Source organism: Manis javanica, chromosome 4 (assembly GCF_040802235.1).
Source record: "Manis javanica isolate MJ-LG chromosome 4, MJ_LKY, whole genome shotgun sequence".
NCBI classification, from domain to species: Eukaryota; Metazoa; Chordata; class Mammalia; order Pholidota; family Manidae; genus Manis; species Manis javanica.
Genome location: NC_133159.1, coordinates 126444201 through 126470689, shown reverse-complemented (window position 1 = coordinate 126470689; position 26489 = coordinate 126444201). Strand labels below are relative to the sequence as shown.

The 26489-nt window shown below is 42.6% G+C and overlaps 1 protein-coding gene and 1 pseudogene across 1 annotated transcript; both read left to right on the top strand.

Moving 5' to 3' along the window:
• The window catches only part of LOC140848606 (dynein axonemal heavy chain 9-like), a 198895-nt pseudogene that overhangs the window by 65775 nt on the left and 106631 nt on the right, over positions 1–26489 (top strand).
• On the top strand, positions 14953–16867 carry LOC140849028 (dynein axonemal heavy chain 9-like). The gene is made up of 3 exons (XM_073234823.1): positions 14953–15785; positions 16157–16396; positions 16725–16867. Exons 2-3 carry the CDS (start codon positions 16241–16243, stop codon positions 16833–16835), a joined length of 267 nt encoding a protein of 88 aa, XP_073090924.1. The 5' UTR covers positions 14953–15785; positions 16157–16240; the 3' UTR covers positions 16836–16867.

The window sequence follows — 26489 nt, the reverse complement described above, 5'->3', positions numbered from 1 at the left end:
CTTACCTATTAAGTTATTCTTGAATTTTACTCCATTAATATATTAAACAGCATGTGGGCTACTAGAATTTGTCTAGTCAATCTTGTGCTAATACCAAGAGGCTAAGTTCACTGCAGTCAAGATAAAAAGTAGAACCTACACAGTGACAATTAGTCTCTGGAAATTAAGAATAAACAGGACCATTCAGGTATGGTGATCTTCCCTGCTGGACCGCTTGCCTTGAGGATGTTACATTTCTTTCCTTCTAGTTCTTTCTCCACTGTTCTCATGGGGGAGAGGGTTCCTTGCCTATATAGATGAAGGGCCCTCTTCAGCTCTGTCATCTCCAAACTCATATTCTGTTCTGAGACAGCTGGCAGCTGGAGAACAGTGAAGACGTGCACTGTTGTTCAGCCTCATTCCCGTGAGGAGTAAATCCACCACCATAACACAAGGGCCAAAAACTATTTAGATGGAACAAGCGGAATCAAACAGAGCAAGCATCAAAGTTAATCTGACACTAATTTAATGGTATGCATAACTGTTATTGTGTTGCATGGCAATTAGGCTTAAGTGGTGAGCGGTTCGGGTAAATGACTTTAATTAGGATCACGTTCCATCCATCAAGTCCAATATTTCCAAAGAGGACTGAGAGAAGAGGCAGTTCAAGAAAGGGAATTTGTATGCCATCCTTCTCCTTTCTCCCCTCCCCTCCCCTCCACATCCCCCCAGCCAATACACACATACGGATACGCACACTCAGTTGGAGGAAATGGCCAGTTCTCTAGTCATTCATGTCCTCTCAACTTTCCCTTTGAGGATGGACCCTGGGATGCCCTATTCTGACTTTAGAGGAACGCAGTGTTCACATGTAAGTCGTGGTGTCCCCAGTACCTAACCCAAGCATACAGAAACAAGAAAACCTGAAAGAGGTGATGGCGAAAAAGTGTAAAGAGAGACTGCGGAGGAAAATGAGAGGCTCCTTGAACACTGGGTTCTGGGTGCTCCTGGCCACAGAAACATTATCTGCGCGTGTGGGTTCCTTTGTATGTAGAGTTCTTACATGGAGAGGCCAAACCAGGAAAGCAGGTCTGGGCGGGTGGCAGCATCAAGTAGGTTAACGCTGCTGAGCACCAGGAGCAGAGGACACCTGCCATACACATTGTAGAAAAGAGGATAAGGGGGCGTGAATTAAAACTCCAAAGCTAGATACAGTGTTTACTGGGGCAAGTGCAGACCCAGAGGCCACCCCAGGATGCAGGCAGAGCAGACCAGAGAGGGCGGAGGGGCTGCTGAGCACAGCCTGGAGAAGGGACTTAGATGAGGAGCCCGAGCTGAGGCACATAGTGAAGGAAACTGATGGTGACTGCAGAGTGCCTTGCTGAGGGCTTGTGTTCAAACTCCAAGGCTCCCAGCAGAGGTCCTCAGACTTGGAGGAAAGCACTGCAGGCCATCAACGTGAGTCTCACCACAGACAAGGACACCAGCGGAGCACATTGGAGTCGCCCAGGGTGCTTGAAAACTGCCATTGCGCACACCCCAGCCCCAAAGATTCTGATTTAATTGATCTGGGGAGCAGCCTGGCATGGAGATTTTAAAGCTTCCAGAAGATTCTAATATGCAGCCAATACTGAGAGCCACCACTCAAAAGGAAGCGGTGCCAGATGGGGTCAGTGCTGGACTTTTAAGTGCCAGCCCTCTCGCTTAAAGATGACTTCCCACTAGCAGCTCCTGGTAGGCTTTGGCTTTTAGCATCTGCGGTAACATGCGGTGCTCTTTTGTGACAGGTGGTCTGGAAGCCAGTGAGTGGCAGCAGAGTCTGAAGGGGGCTTGAACAAAGGGATGATTCCCCTCTACCCTGGATAAGGGGTTGGGGGAGGTGGAGGAGAAGAGGAGCATTTTTACCTTCTCAGAAGTGAAGAAAAGATCCAAGCAGGGAGTTCCTCTTGGAGTGTCTTCCCTCCAGTGGGTTGTGTTCACTCTACTCCAACCTGCCCTGAATGTCTTTTCTTCCCAGGCTTTGGTGAAACTCACTGCTCTTTGCTCAGATACTAAGCATTTGTGCTCAGCAAAATAGGCCAAGCAGAGAAAGACAAATACTATATGATTTCACTTACATGTACAATCTGAAAAGCAGAACAAAGAGACAAACAAAAAAACAGAAACAGACACATAAATATGGAAAACAAATGATGGTTGCCATAGAGGAGAGGAGTGCAGGGATGGGCAAAATAGTTGAAGGGAATTAAGAGGGATGAACTCCCAATTATAAAATAAGTAAGTCATGGGGATGAAGAGTACAGCATAGGGAATATAGTCAATAATTTCATAATTTTATATGTTGACATCTGGTAACTACGTTTATCATGATGAGCATTTTATAATGAATATAATTGTCAAAACACCATGTTGTACACCTGCGACCAATATAATATTGTATGTCAACTACACTTCAACTAAAAATAAAAAGTAAATATTGGAGTTGGTGGTACTTTGGTGATCCTAGGAAATGGGCCTGTACAGCAATAATATTACTAATAAGTGTACTGTACTTACAAAGGAAACACATTGTGTCTTGTAGATTTGACAGCATTGACCCTTATCAAATGCGGGATGCCTGGCACACTAAGATCCAGCAGATGGAATCCACCATGGCCTCCACTGCAGAGTCTGCCAGCCTGTTTGAGGTTAGTGTTCCAGACTACAAGCAGCTAAAGCAGTGCAAGAAGGTCTCCCAGCTGAACGAGCTCTGGGACCTCCAGCATCCGTGTCTGGGAGACCACCATGTGGAGGGATATCAACGTGGAGGCCATGGACGTGGAGTGCAAGCGGTTTGCCAGGCACATCCGGAACCTTGACAAGGAAGTCAGGGCCTGGGATGCCTTCACGGGCCTGGAAAGCACTGTGCTGAACACTCTGACCTCGCTGAGGGCCGTGGCTGAGCTCCAGAATCCAGCCATCCGGTGGTGGCACTGGGGGCAGCTGATGCAGGCCACGGGTGTGAGCTTCACCGTGGGCGAGGGCACGACACTGGCACAGCTCCTGCAGCTCCAGCTGCACTGCTTTGAGGACAAGGTCTGGGGCATTGTGGACAAAGCAGTGAAGGAGATGGGGATGGAGAAGACCTTGAAGGAGCTGCGGGCCACCTGGGCCAGCATGGAGTTCCAATACGAGCCCCACCTGCAGACCAACGTCCCCCTGCTGCAGTCAGACGAAGGCCTCATTGAGGTCCTGGAGGATAACCAAGTGTAGCTTCAAACCTGATGACGTCCAAGTATGTTGCTTTCTTCCTAGAGGAAGTGTCGGGCTGGCAGAGGAAGCTGTCCACAGCCAATGCTGTCATCGCCATCTGGTTTGATGTGCAGCGCACGTGGTCTCATCTGGAGAGTATATTCATTGGATCTGACGATATCCGGGCTCAGCTGCCCCAGGTACTTGCTAAGGAAACCCTGCCCTCTGTTCCCTTCCCGAGTCAAGGGAAGAGCACCCAGTTCCTTCATCCTCTAGACCTTTCCTTCTCTGCTGCCTGCCTTGGCCTTACTCAACAAATGCTTGTGCTTCACGAGCCACCAAAAGTCAGGCAGAGGAAAAGAAAGAAGGTGAAATGCACACCAGTCAGTTTGTCCCTGGGTAGGTGAGCAAAAGAGAACCTGGATTTTAAAAAAGCCCATGTACACAAGAGAAGGAATAGAAAATATTTTGCTACTGCAGTTTGTGGTGAGCTGCTCATGGGTTGTCCCATAGATGATTACAATGCAGCTATCGATTGGCAGAGAGCACTGTTTCCAAGCATATTCACATTCGTTCTCAGCAGCAAGCTGTTCTGTAACCCTCTGGCCTGTGCCACATGGTAAATACCACCAGTCTTCAGCTAAATACAAAACACGGAATTTCTCTAAAATATGCGTCCTTCTCTTTGCTACCTTCCCTGTGGTTGATAGCCCTTTCTAATTTGTCCTAATTAATGTGCCATTAACTTAGCCCCTTCAGTGGACTCTAACTCATAAAAAGAACTTTTTTTGGCAGTCTTTCTCTGGGTCCCTTCAGCACAGCAAGGTCTTTGCTTACAAATTAGTTTAATTCCAAAATGTCAAATGACGTCCAGGTCTTGCTAAAAAGTTTAAAGCACATTCCATAACAACATTTTATTTTCCCAGCTCATCCCGCAAAAGCATATTTAATGTAATAATACACATTAAAGGTTGCACATTTGGAGTGGAAACTAACAGAAAACAATTCTGTCAGAGCTTTTGTAATTAGGCCAAATTGAATAAGCCAGGTTTTACTTATCTCCAGTGCTAGTGATTGAAGAAGAGCAGGTTTAATTATAAGGAGGTGAAGACTTTAACAGAAGCATTTGAGGACTTTCAATGAAATACAATAAAGAATCAGTATCATTAACTGCTCAACAGTGCCACAAATTTGTTTGTAAAATATGTAAATATGTGTTCTTTGTATTAACAAAACGACAACAGAGATAATCTCAAAACAATAAAATCAGTCATCTTACAACCTAATTAGTAACTATTTTCATTCATTAAGAATATTTCCCGGCTCCCCGCGGGTTTCACCATCTGACCCGGGGCAGGGCCGCGCTCCGGTCGCCCAGCTCGGCCTAGGCAGGGACTCAGCGCCCCGCGCCCGTGGCCGAGGGCGCAACAGAGCCACCCCAGCCCCGCGTTGTCCGGCCCGGCCGCCCCCCGCCGCATCCCCTAGTCCCCTCCTCTCCTGCCCTCCCCGGGGGCGGCCTCGTGACTCCGCCTCTCCCTGCTTCTCCCCGCCCCGGCCGTACCTCCGGGCGGGAGGGGTCCGCGGTGCAGCCAGGGACCCGCGCTCCTGCACCCGGTACCTGGGAGGCTCCTGCGGCTGCGGCTGCGGCTGCGGCTGCTCCACTTGGACGCCTCCTGTCGGCTCTGAGCTCGGGCCAGGCTTCTGGCGGATGACTCGGGGCAGCCAGGAGTGGCCGGCCGCGCCCTCGGGGACTGCGCACTCGCAGGCTGTCTCCGGGGGCGCCGGGCCGCGGGGAGAAGAGCGCCGCTCCCGAGCGCGTCCGCCCGAGGTGCGCCCAGCAGGGGACAGGCTTGTACTCCTGGGCTGGTTTGCGCGGTAGTCGTGTTCAGCGTGTGTGTGCAGGAGCAGATGCAAGGTTGGGACTTCACCTTGAAAAGAAACGAAAAGCAAACCAGAGCTTAAAGGTTCCTAAAGCCAGTGGCTTCCAAACTCTTCTGATAGGATTCCCATCGAAAACAATTTTTGAGCGTGCATCTCCGCATCACTTTGAATTTATATGTGCTAGTATGCTAAATACTGATGTTATGAACGCTATCAAACAAAAATTTAAAGAATATGAAAAAGCTTTTTCTTTAGATATACACATCTTTGTACTCACAAAAACCATTTTAAAATTTAGTGACATCAGTGTGATTGAATACATTTGTTTTAATCTTAGTTTAACACTTTGCAATATGCTAATTTGAAGATCTAGTTTTCAGTTCACTTCATTTCTCAACCTGGATTGATCTCCTTAAGGAGGGAATGCTCTGCAGGAAATAAATTGGTTGATTCAAGTAGAATAAAGGCATCACTGATTGTACTTCATAAACCTTGACACTTGTCTTTCATCCACATACTAATTACCTGAAGATTTCTGGTTGAAATCCAACTAGTAAATTGTATTTATCCTCTTTAAAATCATTTGTTCTTGCAAACCAAATTTTTTAAATACCATGTTTAGTATTTTCTGATTGGCAACCTCTGAGTATTTTGCGGGCCTTTATCCTGGCTTGATGTCTACGCTAATGACTCACTTGTTGCCTACATTTCTTTGGGATGTACAATGATACATAACATTTAAGTTCTTTAAGTTTACTGGGACACAGACACGGGGAATTCTTTCATTGCTCCTTAGTGTGAGATTTTATGGATAGAAGCAAAATGTTTCATAAAGATATGACAATGTCAGGTACATTACAATTTCCTATCTTTGGAGCTAGGCATAGAACCTTTTTTATTTATCCTATAATACTGAACCAAAATTGGTACAGAAATCATATATTCTTAAACCGAATTAGAAACGGTTCATGTCAGATCCAGTCTTTCATTTTATTAGATGAGTAGAAAGAAAGCAAGACAATGTGATATAATCGGCCTCTAAAATGACCATAACAGCTAATGAGACTACCAATAAATAGTTGTGTGTGTGAACGTTTTTAAATAAGTTAAGAAAACACAGCCAATGTATGGAGATTCAGTATTACTAAAAATACCTTCTTATAACCAATAATATACATTTACATAAATTAGAAATTTATTCTTCTACTTTATATGATTTATAAAAGCAGGGATGTTTGTACAACAGCTTTACACACAATAATTTTTTTAATAAAATGTTTATTTTGGAACTTTGAAATTCACAGAAAAGTTGCCAAGGTAATACAAAGAACTCTATATGGTAGTAACACAGTTTCCCTTAATGATAATCTCCAACATTACCATGATACATTTGTTAAAAGTAAGAAGCCAACACTGGTGCATTGCTATTAACTGTGCTCCAGATTTTGTTTGGATTTCTGTAGTTTTTTGTTTTTTCTATTGATGTCGACATCATAAGTGTTTGTTAAATATTCAGATAGCAGAAAGGGAGATTTAATTTTACCATGGTAATTTGTGAACTATTGAAACTACATTCTTGGGAAAATTCTTGCTTATCAATTTATCTCCTTTACAAAGATTTGTCTTCACTAAATGATGCATATGAAATACAGTGTCAATGATAACACGGTGGCCAAGTAGTTCATGAATTGTAAGACATTCGGTATTTCTGAGATGTAAATAAAAGTCACATTAAGACAAAATGTTAAATGGTAAAAATAAAACTTCTACAAGTTATATAGATACCATAGGGTTATTAGAGTGCATTATTTCAAGATTTATCTGCTAATATTCAAATATGAAAAAGATCTAGGCTACAAACTGATGTTTAATTGTGTTTTTCATTCTTATGATGCATTTTTTATACCATAAGATGGTCTTGTTTGATGAGAGAGATACAAGGTTTAGGGGGTGCAGAATCTCCCATTAAAGAGAATGCTGTTGGTTTTGTTGTGCCTGATGAAGAAGAGAAGTGGGTGGTTTGCATTAAATTCAATGGATGGGAGGCTCATTTTTAAACCCACCTCACTCCCAGTGCCAGCTGCAGCCTCTGTGCCTTGCTCATTTATTTCCACATAGGACTTGTGGAAAACATTGGACAGATAACAGGTTTCTCTCTGCAGACATTCCTGAGAAATCAGCTTTCCTCTGGTCAAAGGCATCACTCATCCCCATCCTGCTCAGTGCTGACTTGAGATTGTAAGTCTCTTCCAGCCTGAACCTAGGAAGATGCAGCTGCCCGTCATACAACTGCATCATGTCTGCGCTGGTCCACTCACTCAGCTTCTCATAGGTGGTGGCCTTTTCCAGCTGCAAGATTGGAACCAAGGAAGGATCAGCAATTCCGAAGGGGAGTAAGAAAGACTGCTTGAGTGAAATCTCTAGATATTACATAGATGAGTTACGGTCACTCCATCACCCAGGGTAACAAAACACACACGTTTGGAAATACAGCGTAATGAGATCCTTCACACCGTTGACCTACAGAATCTTCGTTTTGCAGACTGAGAATTCTCAGGATATAGAAGAATTATACCTTGATTCAAAATAAAGTACTTCTATGACAGTATGCAAGACATACACTGCACATGCAAATACATCAATATATATATGCACACACACACTTAGATGTTCACTACACAAAAGCATACACTCTGTGACAAACTATGCCAAGGTACAGAATATATTTGTTTTATTAACATGGGAGACAGTGCTTTGAAAACAAAATCTGAGAGAAAATGTGTATATCCTATAACCATATGAAATTAGTATAAACTATGCAAAAAAATAAAGGAAAATCCCCAAGTCTGAAGAATAATGACTTCTTTTAAAAAAAAAAAGAGTATTTCCCAACTTTTGTTTATGTATATGCATATTTTTACATAATTGCTCTTGGTGTAATTATAGTTCTCTCAATTCAGCTTTTTCATTTTAACATTGATGCTCAGTATTTCCAATACTTCTATAACCTTGATACCTTTTCCACCCATAACTGGAGCAAAGTATCTCATTAGGGAATCATAATTCACTTTACGTGGCCCTGTTAGTCTAAGTCTTCCTGGAGAGGGGTGGAGTACAGAGGTCTGGGGCAGACAGGGCCTGCAGCGTGCTCCTGAGTCTGAATGCTGCCACTTGCAGCTGCGGGGTTGTAAGAAAGTCACCCTCTCTGTGCCCTGGTTTCCTGCGATGTAAACTGAGACTAATACTAGTACCTCTTTCAGGGAGTCAATTAAAACAGTGCACAGAGCACATACTGTTGTAACTGTTGTTATATAGTAATAATAATACCACAAACTCTAGGTCCCAGGTATTGAGCTAAAGTGCTTTGCATATGTTATTCTCAGAATCATTTCAACAACACTCTGGGGGGATGTGTGTTTGGGAAAAATGATGACATCTAACTTTGACATCACAAGTGCTGAGGAAAAACTTAGTCTGGTTGCCTAAACTTCTGTATGGACCCAGAAAGAATACTGGATCCACTATCTACCTGACTTAGGAGTTCTGTGTTTGATGCCAACATTTCTCAAAGTGTGGTCCAGTGACCTCCAAGAGTCAAAAGTCGAGGTCAAAACTGTCTTAATAGTAATGTTAAAATGTTATTTTCCGTTTGGACTTTCATTCTTCTATGAGCATATAGGGGAGTTTTCCAGAGGTTGCATGACATATGCTATCACAACACACTGAATGCAGAAGCGGAGAAGTGAATCTACTCATCTCATTAAAGTCCAACATTAAAGAGATTTGCAATAAAGAAAGGAGAAGAAAAGGAACAATGCCATTTTTTCTCTAAGTTATTTTGTTTGGGGGAATATAATTATTTTGGATAAAAGAACATGTTATGTTAACATAATGAGTTTAATATTGTTACTTTTTAAGTTAATTAACAAATATTTTTTAAATTTCTCAGCTTTAGCTGCTAATGTAGAAAACTGTATTGGTAGACAAACGAAACACCTACATACAGAAAAGCTTTTCGTACTCTCCAGTGTTTTTAAAAGGGTAAAGGGTTTTGAAGACAAAAATGTTTGAGAACTGCCATTGGAGGCGAAAGGTATCGCTTTCTTAGCATCTTCAGACAACCTAAGAACAGGTTTCTGCTCCTGACTTGCCTCAGAAGGGGAGATTTTGGAACTGAGGGGGGCGGTAGTTAATGTTTTTCCACATTTTTATTTGCAGGATTCTAAAAGATTTGAAGGGATTGACGTTGACTTTAAGGAGCTAGCTTATGATGCTCAGAAAACTCCAAACGTAGCCACCACCAAAGCAGGTCTTCACGAAAAACTGGAAGATATTCAGAGCAGGTGATGGTCTGTTAGCTGCCCCCTCTTGTAATGCAGGAGATGATATTCTCTTCTCCCCATTCTGTCTCTGAGCTCCTGACCTATTTAACTGCCCAAGTGAAAGAGTGAGTACGTGTGTTTCTGTGTGTGCCTGGATTTGCTAATAGTGGAGTGTTCATTCTGATGGAAATGTATCAGTGTTTGTTTGCAATACCTATGTTTCTTGCACTCATTTCTGCATGTATTCCATATACTGTGTATGTTCACATCAAGGTCTGTGTATCTATGCACCTAGGCAAACTTAATTAGGAATTCTGTGTCTGTGCCCTCAGATTGTACCTGTGTGAGAAAGCCGTGGCAGAGTACCTGGATACCAAAAGGCTTGCCTTCCCTAGGTTTTACTTTCTCTCTTCTCCTGATTTGTTAGACATACTTTCCAACAGCACAGCTCCACAACAGGTAAGCTGAGGGAGCACCTGTAGAAACATCCAGAAGGCCTCAGGAGCTCCCAGCGGGAGAAGTGTGGGTTCCACTGATGCTTCCTCTCTCTGGCAGTGTTGCCAGAGTATCAGACCTGCATTGCCACCAGCATCATCCCTAATCTCAGTTTCTTCATCCCCTATCACGGCTTCCTGGGGGCCCTCCAGCCTATCAGGGGTGATGGCTCCCCAAAGTAGAACTGGAGAAGCATTGAGGATGGCAAAGGTGGAAAGAGCTAAGCTTTTACAGAGAATGCTGTTGATTTCATTATAAAGAGGGGTCCAACGAATTGTGGTCCAAAGTTAGAGCTAAAATTCCCATGGGGAGATAAGCTTGGAAGTTGTCTTAACTGGACATTGGGTGGTTGTGGAAGGAGTGGGTGTGAGCAGTCCAAACTTTTGGGTTCTAGCCCCTGGTTCTAGCCACTTGGTAACCAAATGGTCTTTGATGTACCACTTCTCTTTGAGGAACTTTCCTCCTCTGTGAATTGGGAGATGCCTACTGTGTTACAGGTTTTCAGAACATAGTAAAGTAACTAATTGAAGCACTCACTGTTATTATTTGGAGCTGTAGACAGGTGTTCTAACCTTGAGAGGGAAACAGAATCATCTGGAAGACTTGTAAAAATACAGATTCCTAGGGCCTGCCCCAAAGTCTCTGATTCAGTAAGTCTGGGTGGGGCTAAATAATTTGCATTTGTAAGGATTCCCCAAGCACTGCTGCTGGTCTCAGGACACACTTTGAGAACCACTGCTATGTATCAAAGGTCTGAACATCAGAACAGCTGATGGGAGGGGAGCTATGGCATCCCTATTGTGGGTTCCTTTGGCTTTCATCCCTTCTCACCTGCCTTGCCTGAGGGTTTCAGCCCAGGTCAAATTCATTATGGTTTCAGTGAGACCAAGAAATGACAACCCGGCAGTCTTGGGGTAAAAGGGTTTATACTCGGCTTTACTCTCCTGGCAGTAGTTGGAGCACTAGAATTACATCCACATCCAGCAGTTTGCAGGTCCATAATCCTCCTTCATCTCTGCTTCTGCCCAGAGCACCAGGCAGAAGTCTTTATATAGTGATTCAGTCAATAATAGCTCCTTGTGTACAGGTGTGGAAGCAGTAGCTTAGCAGCAGGCCGGTTACATGATCAAGTAGTTTAGGTTCAGGTGAGGATACTAGCTGTAGGATGTTCCATGTTCCCTACATCACTCTGTATCAATTCAAAGATATCTTTCTCATCTGCATCAAACTCCATGGACTAATATACCATAGGTTTTTAATACTGTTTTGCAATTACAAATAACTGGCATTGAATAACTTTGAGGTTTGTATTGTTGGAGGTCTATCTTCCAGGTAAATTTCCAGAAGCCAGATTTCTGGGTCACAGGGTAAATGATGTGGTCTTGTTACATAATCCCCTCTATAGGAATTGCAGCCTTTTGTACTACCAGTAATGGATGAGACCTTCTCCAGCAGAGCCAAAAGATGGCACCAGTGCATTAGTTTTCTGTCCTTGTCAGTGACTTTCTAACTTACTGAAATTATTTTTAGATCATTGGTAAGTAATAAAGAGAGAGCTTTCTCTCTCTCTTTATCCCTGGTAGTTAAAGCCTCTCTTTTTTTTCCACTATAGATTCAGTGTTCACAAAGTAGCCCAGGCATGGTGGAGTTGAAATATTTACCACATTAGCATTCTGTTTCTGTAACTATGTGTTTATTAATTCTATGTATAGGAGGGTCAAAGATCATTGTCAGACCTTTTATATCTTTTGTACATAAGGTACTCATTCTCAAATATATTATTTTATTTTTTTCTCACTTGGTTTGAGTAAATCTATACATAGTTGCCCCTTCCATATGACCCCAGAGATGAAGCATGGTAGAGTAATTCCCAATTCCTTCTATATCTGTGACTCTTTGTAGTTTTCACATGGAAGTGATTGAATGTTGGGGGTTGGAATTCACAGCAATTTCTCCTCAAATCCCTGCAAACATAGCTCTGCTGTGTCTCACAGAAGACTTGTACAGACTGCCTGCCTTTTAATTTCACCTTTCTGGGAAGCCTAATTTCTTTCTATTTGGATCTCTATGGAGATGAAAATTTCAATTAAATGTTTAGAAAATTTTTATGTTTATACATTTGCTTTATTTTGTTAATGTTCCCAAGATACACTGAGGTTTTTTCCTATCTGAAAACTAGGGCTTTCATTATCTTAAAAAAGTTTTCTTTCAGTATGCTTTTAAGTAACATTTATATTCCATTTATCTGGACATTTTTTTCCTTCAGGTTCATCCTACTTCTATAAGTTGAAATTCTATTTTCTCTATGTCACATATATTTCCTTCACATAGTTGTACATATTTTTATCTTAGTCCTCCTCTTTGGCATTCTTCCACAGTTTCCCAAGTTTATTCACCATGTTTAATGTTGGGTCACTTAGTCCTTCAGTATTGCTAATATTAGTATAGAACTGCTGTGTCGCTTTATTTCTCCACCTCTACCAACTTATCTTTCAGCTCATATTTCATAAAGATCATGTTTCTTGCATTTAATTGAAAAAAAATACAGTGTGATATTTTCCTAACTACCCCTGTTTCCTTTAGTAAAGCTTCTAATATATATGCTCATAATATAATGTAATAATAAAATTTTGTATATAAATAATTATATACTCTTGCTCTATCAGTTTAGTCCTCTTTTAAGTTGCACGTAGATCCCACATTGGTGATGGCGGTTTTCTTTTTTTTTTAATTCACTATTTTTTCTTGGATAAAGAAAGACCCATGCCATCAAGATATTTGTCCCGAATCACTGTGGGTGGGATCTTCTTGAGCACCTTCACAGTTTACTTCATTACACTTTGAATTCTTCTTCTGAAGCTCATAAGCCACAAAGCTGGTTATTGTAAATTCAAGATCACTATTCAGGATTCCAGCAGCCTGAAGGATCTGGTATTTCTTAAAGCCCTACCAGAAGGCCAGTTTCTGTTTATTTCCTCTCCAACCTGCCCTTTCCCTCCCTTCAAGACCATAGTGTGGCTCTACCTAGCCTCCCTCCTAGAAGTCCTTCTCGGGGCATCCCTAAGGGGCTTGTACCGAGAGATACTGGGCTAGGGAGAAGCCCTGGCATGGCCAGGCCTTCTGCTTGGGGTGAGCCTGCTTGCCCTTCTGTGGATCCTCCAGATACTGGTCTGTGTCATCAAAGCAGTTCCAACAACTGGGCGACTTCTTCCATAGGCCACTGTCACCACTGCCCTGTGGCCCTCTGGATTTGGGCGTGGTAGTGCTCTTCTGCAGACTCTCCTGTGCCTCTCTCCTGCTGCATAGTAGTATTTTCTTAGGAAGAGGGTTTATGAATTAGCCATTACTTTTTCTTCCAATCTGTTCCCATCTTTAGTAGATTAAGCAGAAGTTAATCAAACTTTTATGGCTTCATTGGTTTGTAGCTAGTCCATGATTCCTGCTAGTTTTCTATTTCTTTGGCCACTTCTGCCCAATTCAGTTGGTTCCTGACTTCACGTCATCATTGTTCCTATAGGCTTCCTTCTAAATGTTTGGTATCCAATACGGTAACAGTTATCACATGGTAGCTCTCTCAAAAATACTACTAAGTAAATCCCTGGACACATTCTCCAATCCTTTGGCATGGTGTCCCTTCATAGGTTCAACGCCACCTTTCCAAACCCTTTGACAGTATGGCCAAGATGCAGTTCCAGCTAGATGCCAGTGAGAGACCAACCAAGATAAGTATTGGCATGTACAGCAAGGAAGAAGAGTACGTGGCCTTCAGTGAGCCTTGTGACTGTAGTGGTCAGGTAACGTAAAAGTCCTTTCTCCTTATGTCTTCTCTGTCTCAGTGGTCTGCATTCAAATACAGTCAGCATCAACCTGCAGGATGACCTGTTTGACCTTGGGCCGGAACTGCTGTCTGTGCCCTGGGACTGCCAGCTTCCCTCCATTGATCCGATGTTGGAGCAGCCTCTTATCACCTGCTTTACTCTCTCTGGGAAGGACACATGTCACGATTCATACACCTTCCCCACCCAAAGACCCCTGCAGAGAGGGGTAATATGCACATAAACCACCATCTGAGTCAACAAGAAAAGGATTTTTTTTCAATGATTAGCAGTGCCAGGAGACTTTACAATGACAGCCCCTGGGGCACCCCACCAGGAAGTCAGGAACCCTGACATCTTCCCTGGGAGAAAATGCCCTTTGCCATCAGCCATTTTCCTGAGATGCCACTTCTCTGTGAAAATACACCTCGGAGCCACTTCCTCCCATAGCCCTACCCCTAACAGAGCCAACTACCACCCTGCTCCAAGAACTACTACTTCCAAATCTCCCATGATAATTCAGGAAACACAAAGCATGCAACAATTTTCTCCTTAAGTCTCCTTCCCATCTGGAGCCACTGCCACTAAAATATAATCCCTTCTTTGTTCATTATCCTAAATAATCCAGCAGAGCATTACCCCTGGAGGGTCTAGTCTAGTCCTAAGTAACACCTGGAGAGAGGATCTCTTATAGAATCCCACCTTCTACCACCCATATCTTGGAAGGCAGTTGCAGTACCAGAAAAGAATTGGACATTCTCAGTTTTATGAGAGGACCCTGGGGTTTGATTCAGAATGTGTTCTTTCTGAAGACCCGGAAAGCCCTTAGTTGAAAAACGTAAGCCTGGCTTACTTCTCCATACTCAGTGTGAACACGTCATGAGAATCCACTGACTTATTTACACCCAGCTCAACCCAGATGAAGATTTGTATGAACTCTAGATGGCAGCCCCCCATCCCCTTCACCTGCTACTGTCCTGCATGTTCTAAATGGGCACCACCTGCTGATGCTAACAGCCTGGTTCTCACCTATCACCATCTGGGTTACACAAACAAAATGTGTCCCTGTGCCTTCTGGCTGCCCTTTGGGGTTATACATCATGCTTGGGCTCCATTCTCTTCACTCCCTCAGGCTGAATGGACAAAAATGCATATTACTGATCATATCTTCTTAGGAACCCAGCATCTAACTCAGAGTTGTTCTTTCAGGTGGAAATATGGTTGAACCACGTGCTTGCTCAAAGGAAGGCCAGCGTAAGGCACGAGATGACAGAAGGTGTAACTGCATATGAAGAAAAGCCGAGGGAGATGTGGCTCTTTGACTACCCAGCTCAGGTGGTCTCCCACCCAGGACCTTGTGGGCCCCCATCCTCTGCTAGCTTGACCTCCTGCCTTCAGTTGCTGCCAGATACGTGACTCATTGGGCCTGCGAGGGGTCAGCAGAAGGAGCTGGACTGTCAGTCATGACCTAATCCAAACAATCCCTTGGAGAATCAAGGGCTGCCCATCTTTATCCTCTTTGGCTGCAGTAGGGAGAAAATATAAACAATTCAACTCATTGAACCAGCCAACTCCATGTGTGCCAAGCCCTGTGCTATGTACCAGAGACACCAGCAGGGAGCAAGACAATACTACCCTGCCCCACCCACTGGAGTTTGCAGACTGGCGTGGGAGTCAGGCCCTTCACATGGGACCTGGCTGGATGAGAGACTCGGGGTACTCTGGGAGCATATGGCTAGCTAGTGGGCTCGGGACCCCTGAGAAAATGATATTTAAGCTGAGATCTAAAACTGGAGTGGACAAGTTAATAATGGAGAAGAGAAAGAGCAACTGAGCATAGGGAAGAGCATGGAGTAAAGTCTCAGAAGCAAGGAACAGCCTAATGTGTTCGAGGAATGGAGAGGAACTCGGTGTGTTTGAAGAAAGAGTGAGGGAAGGACCGGGAGCTTAAAGCAGGAGATGGACTCTGGAGAGGAAACTCAAAGCCAATTCTTCAGACCATGTTAGGGAGTCTGACAGGATTCTAAGACACATCTGAATCCTTTACAGGGTTCTCAGCAAGGTAATAAAAGAGAGGGGAGAACTGATGAGAATTTTTGAAAATGACTCTGGCTGCAATGCACCACCCCTCCCTTCCCCTGGGAGCTACAGATATTGGTGGTAATGGAAGCAGTAGGAGTAGATAAGATTGTTCTCAACCAAGTGATCTATTTTACAAGGGCAGAAAGTGCTTTTTTCCCACTGTGTTCCCACTTCACCTCTCCAAGGAATTAGAAGCATGTGGCTCACTCATCTAGTCCATGCTGGTTGAAGAGGGAGGGGAGGAGCTAGTGCCACCCACACAGTTACTTGTGAGCTCTGGCTGGGTGATGAGTGGGCTGGTTGTGGAGACAGTCCTGGCAATGGCTTACTAAGTGCCTCTTGGTGCTACAGGTAGCCCTGACCTGCACTCAGATCTGGTGGACCACAGAGGTGGGCCTTGCATTTACCAGGCTGGAGGAAGGCTATGAGAATGCCATGAAGGACTATTATAAGAAGCAAGCAGCCCAGCTCAAAACCCTCATCACCATGCTGATTGGCCAGCTCTCCAAGGGGGACCAGCAGAAGATCATGACCATATGCACCATTGATGTGCATGCCCAGGATGTGATGACCAAGATGATTGCTCAGAAGGTGAGTCCCTGTTTGTGGGCAACTATACCATGAATACTCTGGCTGTGGAGAAGCTCACCTATGGCCTAAACATGGGGGCCCCAGACTCTGCATTGGCCCGAGAGCTGCAAGAGGATCATGGGGGCTGCTCCTATCTTTTAAAACCCCAGCAAAACAATGCGATCAGAGCAGCTCATGCTTTCTGCGCTGTGGGCACAGGGTGCTGTGCTTGTGTCTAGAGACAGCAGCCAAGTCCGTCAGTGCACTGTGTGTCCTGTGGCCAAGGGGCCACCTACTACCTGCTAACCTGTGGCTCACCCACCTCTTCTGCCCCTGCCACTCTCTCCAGGTGGATAATGCCCAGGCCTTCCTCTGGCTGTCCCAGCTGCGGCACCATTGGGATGATGAAGCCAAGCACTGCTTCGCTAACATCTGTGATGCCCAGTTTCAATATTCCTAAGAGTACTTGGGAAATACACCTCGCCTGGTGATCACGCCGTTGACAGACAGGTGAGTGTGGGCATCAGGCACTGACAGAGAGCCCTACTGCTGTCTGGCTCAGGCCACCCAGTGGCCATCCGGGTCAAGGCCACTGGGACTTCCTGAGGAACTACTAGGTAGTCATACACACCTGAATTCTAACACCAGTTCTAACACATTCCAGCTGCTTATCCATGAGAAACCTGAACCTAATTCTTGGTCTCCTCATCTCACACCACACATGAGTTTTAAGGAGTTTGGTGTATAGATGCTCAGTGAATGATTCCTAATGCTATTTTCTTATTATTCAATGGCCACATTTATTCAGCACCCCTCTCACTCTGGTAACACACAGATAAAAGCAAGGTAGTCTCTACCATGAATGGGGTTTTTAATTTTTTAGGGAACCATATTCTTTGTCATTCATATTAATTCATTTTTTAATGAATTCACACCAGACACTGAATGAGTCACTGGGAATACAAAGATGACTAAAACATTCTCTGCCCTTAAACTCCAATTCTAGTGAGAGAAATCAGACATATGTAGATAAAAATTTAAATAGCACAAGGTAGAAACATTCAAGGCCATAGTATAAAAGAGGGCTTAAAGCCATAAAATATCCAAGCAAGTGACTTATCCAATTAAGTATCCAAGCAAGTAAACTCTATGAGCACAGAGGGACACAGCCACTGTGGGATGAAGCGAATAGGACTGGAAATACTTCAGGGAGGAGACGTATGTGATCTGGGCCTTAAAAGATGTGTCAGATTCCAATAGGATGGCTGTCACGGTATCCATGAAATTGTGCAGAAATCTGTGTGCTTGTTCTATTGAGAGGATCTTTATCATTCACCAATTCTTAAAGTGGTTGAGGATCCCTAAAAGTTAAGAACTACTGATTCTGGAAAATGGAATTTTATAGGCAAAGGCCTGGAAATTAGAAAACTCATGACATGTTCCTGGAAGAGGAAACAGACTCCTGATTTGGGTGGAGGTAGTTGGTCATAAGTCTAGGAAGATGGAGTCAGACTATAATGTGTTAAGAATATATTTTTTATCCAGTAAGCAGTGGTGAACTATTGAAAATTTTTCCTCAGAGGAGTAAAATGATGAAACTGTACCTTATGAAGATTTATCTGACAGTAGAACATGTGCAAAGGAGAGAGGAGATGAATGGGATAAGGTCATGGACCATGTGAGAAATGGTGTTTTAATTCTGCTGAGATTTCTGTAATTTCTGTTAAGAACTGGTGCCCCTTCCCCTTGTAATTCCGTTGAGCACAAAATCTCTTCTATTCCAAGAAGAGTTGCCTATCTGCATAGCTGGCTCACCCTAAATAAATGACTGGTCAGTAATGAAGACATTGTCTTAAGTTATGCATGTTAAAATAGCCAAATAGAATCTGTGCCCTCTTTTACTTAACTTTTTTGTATGCTTATGTGAAGTGTTGCCACCTGTATTCTGGTTAAATCCTCAGGTATGTTTCCAAATGACATTTAGCGAAATTGTAATCACTGTGTTCCTGGAATGAATAGGAGTGTGGGAAATCCAAAGTAGTTGAAAATACCAACGCCATTCATAGACTAAGACCTCATGGTTCATCTCCCTCTGTGCTTTTCATTGATTTCATTCACCCAGAATCCCTTACAGATCACTCCCAGTTGCTCTTGTGCCTCTTTTTTGTGAGAACCAATAGAGGTCACATCAGTAACTCCAGTTGCTCCCCAGTGCACTTAGACTGAAATATGAATTCCCCGTGGGACTGAGTTGTTCTTGCCCGCTGCCCTGATGCTTCATTCCTGCACTTCTGTCACACTGGCATCCTTTCTTAAAATCATTTTCACATGGAGCCCCTAACACGCATGGTTCCCTCTGCCTGGAATGCCCTTCCCCATGCTTTCTGTTCCACTGTTGGCCTCTCATCTTTTTGTTCTAGTCTCAGTTCTCAGGAAACCTCCCATGACCACTCTTTCTAAAAGACAACCTCTCCCACCACACACACACACACACACACACACACACACACACACTCAGCAATAATCATGATGGATCCTCTACTTATCTTCTTCCTGACGTTTCCCACATTCTGAAATGATCTTGCTTCTGATTGGAAGCATTCCCCTTTGCAATGTGAACTCTTTTCAATCAGAGACCTTTGTCTTATTTATTGCTATGTCACCAGCATCTAGTACATGTTGAATTAACATCTGTAGAATGGAGGTCCAATACTGAAGACCCAGACCATAAGAACAGGCAGAATCAAGAAGCGGAGGTTGGCTTAGAGGAGGGCTCTGAGGACTCTGCGTGCCTTGGCTCTTGAAGAAGGAGCACCAACTCTGTGCTCTGCTCCCAGCTGGGGGCGGACCCTCCTCCCTCCCTCAGCTCAGGATGGGAGGCAGATAAGGTCTGTTGGGGGAACATGCAGGCTTCTCTGCAGCTGGGACAGTAAAGCCTGCAGCAGCAGCCCTGAGGGTTTCAGCACCTTAAGGGTTGTCCTTGGGCTTCATTTGGGCTCACTTGGAGAGGTTCATTAGTGTGGGTTAAAGGAACAGGTTTCCCACCTCAAGCTACATTCAGAGTGGATCCTCCCCTGTGTCTTTGTTTTTCTAGTGATTCTCAGCAAGACACCTACCCTAAACAGGAAGGAAATCTGATTTAGTGTTCTCTTTTGCTGTGAGTTTTTCTACCTGCCTTGGGATATGACCTAATAGTTTGGGAATTTATATCATTTGGGACAGAACAATGAAGCGATTGTACATTTGAGTAATTTGATTGATGTCCGTGTCTCACTCTGGACTTCACGTTCCGTGATAACAATGACTTCGATTTGCCCAGGGCTCTACCTCCTGGACCCAGCCCTGTGTCCCCCACATCAGAGGTATTCAGCAAACACTCCCGGAGTGCGTGCGGTGATGTGCGCTCTCAGCCTCTGCATCTGTGTCCCAGCTTCCCGATACCACCCAGAGTATTTCCTTCCTTTCCGCTGACAAATCAGACATTATTATTCCCGGTAATACAAAGTACAAGACCTTTCTTTTGACTGTGTTTTCACACCTGCCCAGGAATTGAAAAAGATAATTGCCTCGCTGGGATGTGGAAGTCTCTCATACGCTAATGTTGAATGCTTCATAGAGGGAAAGGATGAAGTTTGGACAATGAATTATTTCTAAAACAGGAAATAATCACCTCTTTTATGAAATGAGCAAATAAGAACTCAAAGGTTTGCTGCAGATAATGGCAAATACTATGTAGACCTTGACTTTGTTTTGCACATTAGATGCATTTCTTACAAATGAGTATGTAGTGAATATTTATATGGCAAATTCCATTTTCTCACTGACTTCCATTATTATCTCAAGTATGTTTTGACCAGAAAAAAATTAGCCTCAACACAGCAAATCACATTTTAAAGAGCGTTCAGCTTTTGCTGGTGTGTAGCCTAAGTACATTTAATTCCCTCCTGCAAGGGGAATTAATCAAATGGACAATTGATCCGTATAACCTCTGCACATTCATTAAAGGCACACCCGCATTACAGTACATCCAACTGACTATGCTTGTTTCTTTGGAATTTCCTACTGGCTGGATGGGACTTAAATATATGAGTACAAGGGCTCAGCCATTGTTGGAGGACTTTGGCCGGATGCTAAGTTGAAAACTAAATGTAAATGTTTTTTTCAGGTTGAACAAAAGCACTGATCTTTGTTGTTTCTTATTCTTCGGGTGATTTGTTCCCCTTCTGGTCCCTTTCCCTTACCTTCACACACAGACGCCCCTTTCAGCCCTGTGTTGTGTTAAGTACTATTTTAATCAACTGGTTTTCAATTTTGAGTACCTCTTAATTTCTTAGGAACTGCTGCAAGTAGGCAAAATACAATTGATTCATGAGTTTTTGAAGGTGATTGCCTGGACAAGGACACAACTAGCCAAGGTCATATGCTTTCTTTAAAGTTTTTAATCTGATATTTTTCCGGGAAAATTTAGTGATCTGTAAACAAAGAAAATATGAGTTGCTCAATTAATATTGTTAATATTTAGTCTGTGTCCTTTTACATGGAGACTTTGAAAAAGTGAAGTTGCAATCATGCTATATATAAAATATAGATTGCTTCCTTTATGTAACATTACATCATGTGCATATCCTCTAAATATTATTCTAACATACTAATAGCTGAATTACCTTCTATTTAGAAGTATTATGCAATATAACCACATTGTGGAATACTTAAGTTATATCTATGCTTTTACTATTAAAAATAGAGCTGCCATAGACTCGCTTACACATAAATTTTTACTACTCATTATTTTCCCAGGAGAGTCCAAGAAGCAAGATAATTAGATGATACATATTTCATATTATTCTTAGAAAAAAATGTTTGCACTCTTACTAGCAGTTTATGAGGGTGTTCATCTCCCACCATCTTCACAGACATCAAGTATTATTGTTAAAATGTTATTTTATAAGTCAGAATGTTATTGCATTTGGATTTGGACAGCCTTAATTACAAGCTTGAACATTCTTATGTGCTTATTGGCTATTAGATTTCTTTCTCCTGTGAATTGTTACTGTCATTGCCCATTTTATCACACTTACACTCAGGAAGTCCTTGCCCATTTCAAGATCAGTTTAATATAATATTGACCTATAATATAGCTTATTTTGTTTTACTTTTTCTGTAACCTATACAATTCTTTGGTAAACTTTTTGACTATTGAGTAAAGTGAGTGTTTTCATCAGAACATTTTGGTTACATTTCGATAGAAGCCAAACTCATACTAACTTAAAACAGAAAAAGGACTTGTTATCTCTCATACCTGTAAAATGAGTCCAGCTAGCTGCAGAGTAAACAGGGAGATACCAAAGCTTGAACTCTCTGTCTCATATTGTGGCTTTGCTTTCTTCAGAATATTGACTTCTTTCTTGCACAGAATTTCTTTCTTTGGCTCAAGATGGTCTCCATGCCCACACCTTTATGACTCCTGACCCAGAAGGAAGACAGTGTTTCCCAGTACCATATATGAGATTCCTTGAAGGGACTCTGATCCTGTTTGGATCATGCGCCGAGCCAATCACTGTGACCAATGAGATTGAGTATTTTGCCCAGCCTGAGCCTTGTGTCCACCCCTGGTGATTGACAGCTCCATTGGAGACACCCTGTATATACATATGTGTGTGTATATATATATATATACACATATATATAAACAATTTTATTGAGGTTTATTTTACATGTCAAAAATTCCACCATTCCCTATGTACAATTCAATGTTTTTAGTAATTTTATTGAGTAGCATAACCACCACCATAAATCAGCTTTACATTTTGATCCCCCTCAGAAAGAACCCTCACGCCCATTATAGCTAATTCTCATTCCTATGTCCAGCCCCAGGAAACCCCTAACCTACTTTCTATCAATTTGTCTTCTTCTGGACATTTCTTATAAATGAAACTATACGACGTGTGGTCTCTTGTGTCTCGCTTCTTTCATTTTGCACAGTGTTTTGGGGGTTCATCCATGACAGACATGTGTCAGTAGTTGGTTCCTCTTGTTTCTGAATAATTTTCCATTTAATAGATACAACACATTTTCTCTATCCAATCACCAGCTGACAGACACTTAGCTTATTTCTAGTTTGGGGCTACTAAAATAATGCTGCTGGGAACATTTGGGTACAAGCTGTTGGGTAGACATATGTTTTCATTTCTCTCAGGTGGCTGCCAGAATTTCTTGAAAATTTCTGGGTGGTATGGCAGTTGTATTTTTAAATTTTTGAGAAACTGTGCAACTATTTTCCAAAGTGGCTGGATCATTGTACATTCCCACCAGCAGTGTATGAGTGTTCGCATTTCTCAATATCCTTGACATTTATTACAGTCTGCTTATTTTTTGTAACCATTCTAGTGGATGTGAAGTAGTTTCTCATTAGAATTTTAATCTGCATTTCCCCTAAAATTACATTAAGTACCTTTTCATGCGCTTGTTAACCATTTGTATATCTTCTTTGGCATAATCTTTGTTCATATCTTTTGCCTAATGTTTGGTCTGTTTGCAAATATTTCATAGTTTGCAAACATTTTGTCCCAGTCTGTTGCTTATCTTTTAGTTTTCTTAATGTGTTTTTTGAAGTACAAAAGTTTTTAAATTTGCTGAAGTCCTATTTGTCTAATTTTTCTTGTATGGACCATGCTTTTGGTGCTATAGCTAAGAAATCTTTGCTCAATTTTAGTATACCTTTAACTTTCTTCTCACTTGTGTATAGGGGAAGTTTGATTTTTGTAAATTTATCTTCTATTCTTCCTTGTATTAAAAATTCTAAGAATTTTACTCTTGATTCTCTTGAGTTTTCTAAGTCACTTCTAGAATTTCTAATCATATTTGAAACATACACATAATATGAAGCATAATTATAACTGCTCAAGCTTAGTTACTAGATGTATTAATTATTTTTGCCAGAGAGCTCATGTATCAGCTATTGCTCTCAGTTCTTTCTATCATGCTTTGAGAAAGACATTTACCAACTAGTGTAGGCAAAGGGAAAGATGAGCCCTGGGTGATGAAACATCTCATAACCAAATGGCACAAGGAATAGATACTAGAATTGAGGGCATTTATCCTGAGGACAGACAGTTTTCAAAATTCAAATATTAAAATGCTGTAAAATGGATAAATGTGTTTTAGGCTGATGCTGAGGGCATTCTTCTCCTATTAATGCTGTTTGTCATGTTGATCTTGGAACTTATTAAAAGCTCTGGGTCTTTTCCTGTGAGTTACCAGTTAACCACATCTCCTCCATTCTGCCTGTGTGGAAGTATTTGCTAGGTTAATTTGCATTTGTCCTTAAATTCCACTATTTTGGTCTACCCCACCATTTTCAATTGCTAAAATTATTTAGAACTTTGGTCTATCTTCTATCTAATCAATCATTTCATTAATTCAGATTGCCAATAAACATACTGAACATCAGAGACCTGAGTCCTGGTGATACCACTGGAGGCCTCCACCAGGTAGACTGAACATTACATCTGTGTTCATTCCTCAGCTATGATTATTGAACCATGTGGTAGGTAGACATCTAAGAATAATCCCCAATGGCATTTTCCCTTATATAATCACCTCCCCTTTAAGCATAGCTGAAAACTATAACTATGATGGTGTCATTCTCATGATTATGTTTTGCTTTATGGCAAAAGAGAAATTATTCAGGTGGACTCAATGCAATCATATGAGCCCATGTATCTTCTGACTGAGGGCAGTGTGGAGGTCAAAGACATCTGAAGCATAGGAAGAATTTGACATGCCATTGCTGATTTTGAGGATGGAGGGAACCACATGTAAGGATGGTAGAATGGCCTCTAGTTGCTGAGAGATGCCCTGCCCAACAGCAACCAAAGAGGACCTCAGTCTTACAGCTGGTAGGTACTTAATTCAGCAAAGAACTCAAATGATCTTGGAAGTAGACTTTCCCCCAGAGTATCCAGAAAAGAGTCCAGCCAACTGATACCTTGATTTTGGCCTTTAAAATCCTCAGTAGAGGACACACCTGGACTTCTGACCTACAAAAGTGAGGTAACAAATGAGCATTGTTTTAAGCCACTTCATGTGTGGCAATTTCTTACATGGCAATGGAAAGCGAATGCAAGCCAGCTGGGATCCCACCAGCTGTAAGATTAGCCAGACCACATTTCTGGGATAGCTACAGGATCTTCATAGCTGAAATCAAGGTACCACACCATAGTATTTTCTTTAATCTGCCATTTGAAGAACTTTATCAAAAACAGAAAAGCTCTATTTCATCTATTTTTTACTTTAAAAAGTAATACCGTGAAAGTGCTTGGCTTCCTATTTTTCAAGGTGTTTGTCATATCTCTTGTCTCCTCTTATTCTCACAAAAACCTGGAGAACAAAGCCTGTAGAAATCATTTGCCCAAAGGAGTCAAGACTGACTTCAGCTCAATATCAGCAAGGCCTTTCAAACAATTAGAACTGGCCCACTGCGGAGGGGGCTGCCTTCTAGAATAACAAACCAGCCTTGCTGGGAGAAAAGGTTATGTGATCATATTTGAAGGACTTAAAATGGGAGTGAGCCTGGCATGGTTATAGAGCCAAACCTCTGAGGTCTCTTCCGACACCAAAGGTTCTGTGTTCCCACGAAGCAACCAAACTAACTCGATCTATTATCTGTGTTGGGGTTACCTGGCTAGGCAGGAGCTCTTCTTAAAAAATTTCTTGCCATTCTCAAAATTGCTATTGTTTTTGAAGAAGCACATTTATCTGGATTCCTTTGTACAAAAAAAAATACTGTGTGGTACTTTTTTTAAGGCACCAAGGTCTAATAACGTGACTAAGTTTCACATAATTTGCAATAGAGGCAAGGTTTGAACTCTGACTCCTAAGTCCTTGCCTTAAACCATTATGGCATGACCTGCAGGCCCCCCCACACACACTGAAAACAGGCAGAAGTAGCTGCCTTGGATGTTTAAACAGGTGGACAATCCAACAAGACCACAGATGGCAACTTAGAGCAGGAGCATGTGTCCCGAAGGACTAGGACATCCTGCTGGCTTGGTGGCCCAAGCATAATACCCTCAAGCAGAAGAGGAAAATACTGCTGCTTACTTTTCTTTGTGTTTTCTCATGGCCCAAGCTGAAGCCCCGTTGCCCCTGCCATGGTTATTAAAAATCCTCAGACAGTCTGATTTCCCTCCCTGAGCCTCAGTCTACCCATCTGGGAAATAAAAGGATTGGGTCAGCTGATCACAAAACTCCCCTCCAGCTCTAGAATCCTATTATTATGGGAAAAATATATTTTGGCATTTACCCCCAAGGGCTTCTTCTGGGGGTATTCAGAAGCTCAGTAGGTACTCAAAAACATACCCCATTCCACTGATTTTTTTTCCAAGAGATTCTTGAGTTTTCTCTGAGAATTCTATTTCTACAAAACTTGGGGCTTCAGATCCCTTGACAGCCCTCCAGCTCCAGAGAACAGGTCTGGGGTTGCCCTCTGGCTAGCAGAGGAGGCAGCTATGGAACAGAAAGAGGGTGGAAGAGAGAATGGAGAACAAAGGCACAGGATCTGGGATTCTGCTGGTCCAGACAGCTGCCTGTCCTGTGGGAGGCACAGAGCTGTGGCAGGCCTCCAATAGTTGTAGTAGAAGCCCGAGGCTGGGAGAGGTGGAAGGCACCGGGGCCAATCTGGAAGCAGAACTCAGGCCAGGAGGGTGAGTATCATGAAGGCTGCACGTAGGACTCCTTGAAGATCTAGCTACAAATGTTTGAGAAAGGAAAGATGCATTGACAAAGGGCAATAGTGACCGCATAAGGTGAGATGGGACACAGCTTCTCAGCTTGCTCCTGACTCCCCTCACATCCTGGCTAAGATCCAGGCCAGCATGACAGATCAACAGCTTAGTCTCTCTGGAAAAGTGAGATGGCTGTGTGAACCCAGCTCATCAGGGGTTACATGCAGTTCACTCCCTGATCAGCTGAGTCCCATATCCCACTACATAGGAAACCTCCAGGTTCCTGGGGAAACTTACCTGGGCTTCACTTTCGAAGAGGGAAGTAGATACAGGAATTTCACACTTAACTAAAGAAGAATTCAGGAACTCACTTCAAGTCTTTGCAAACC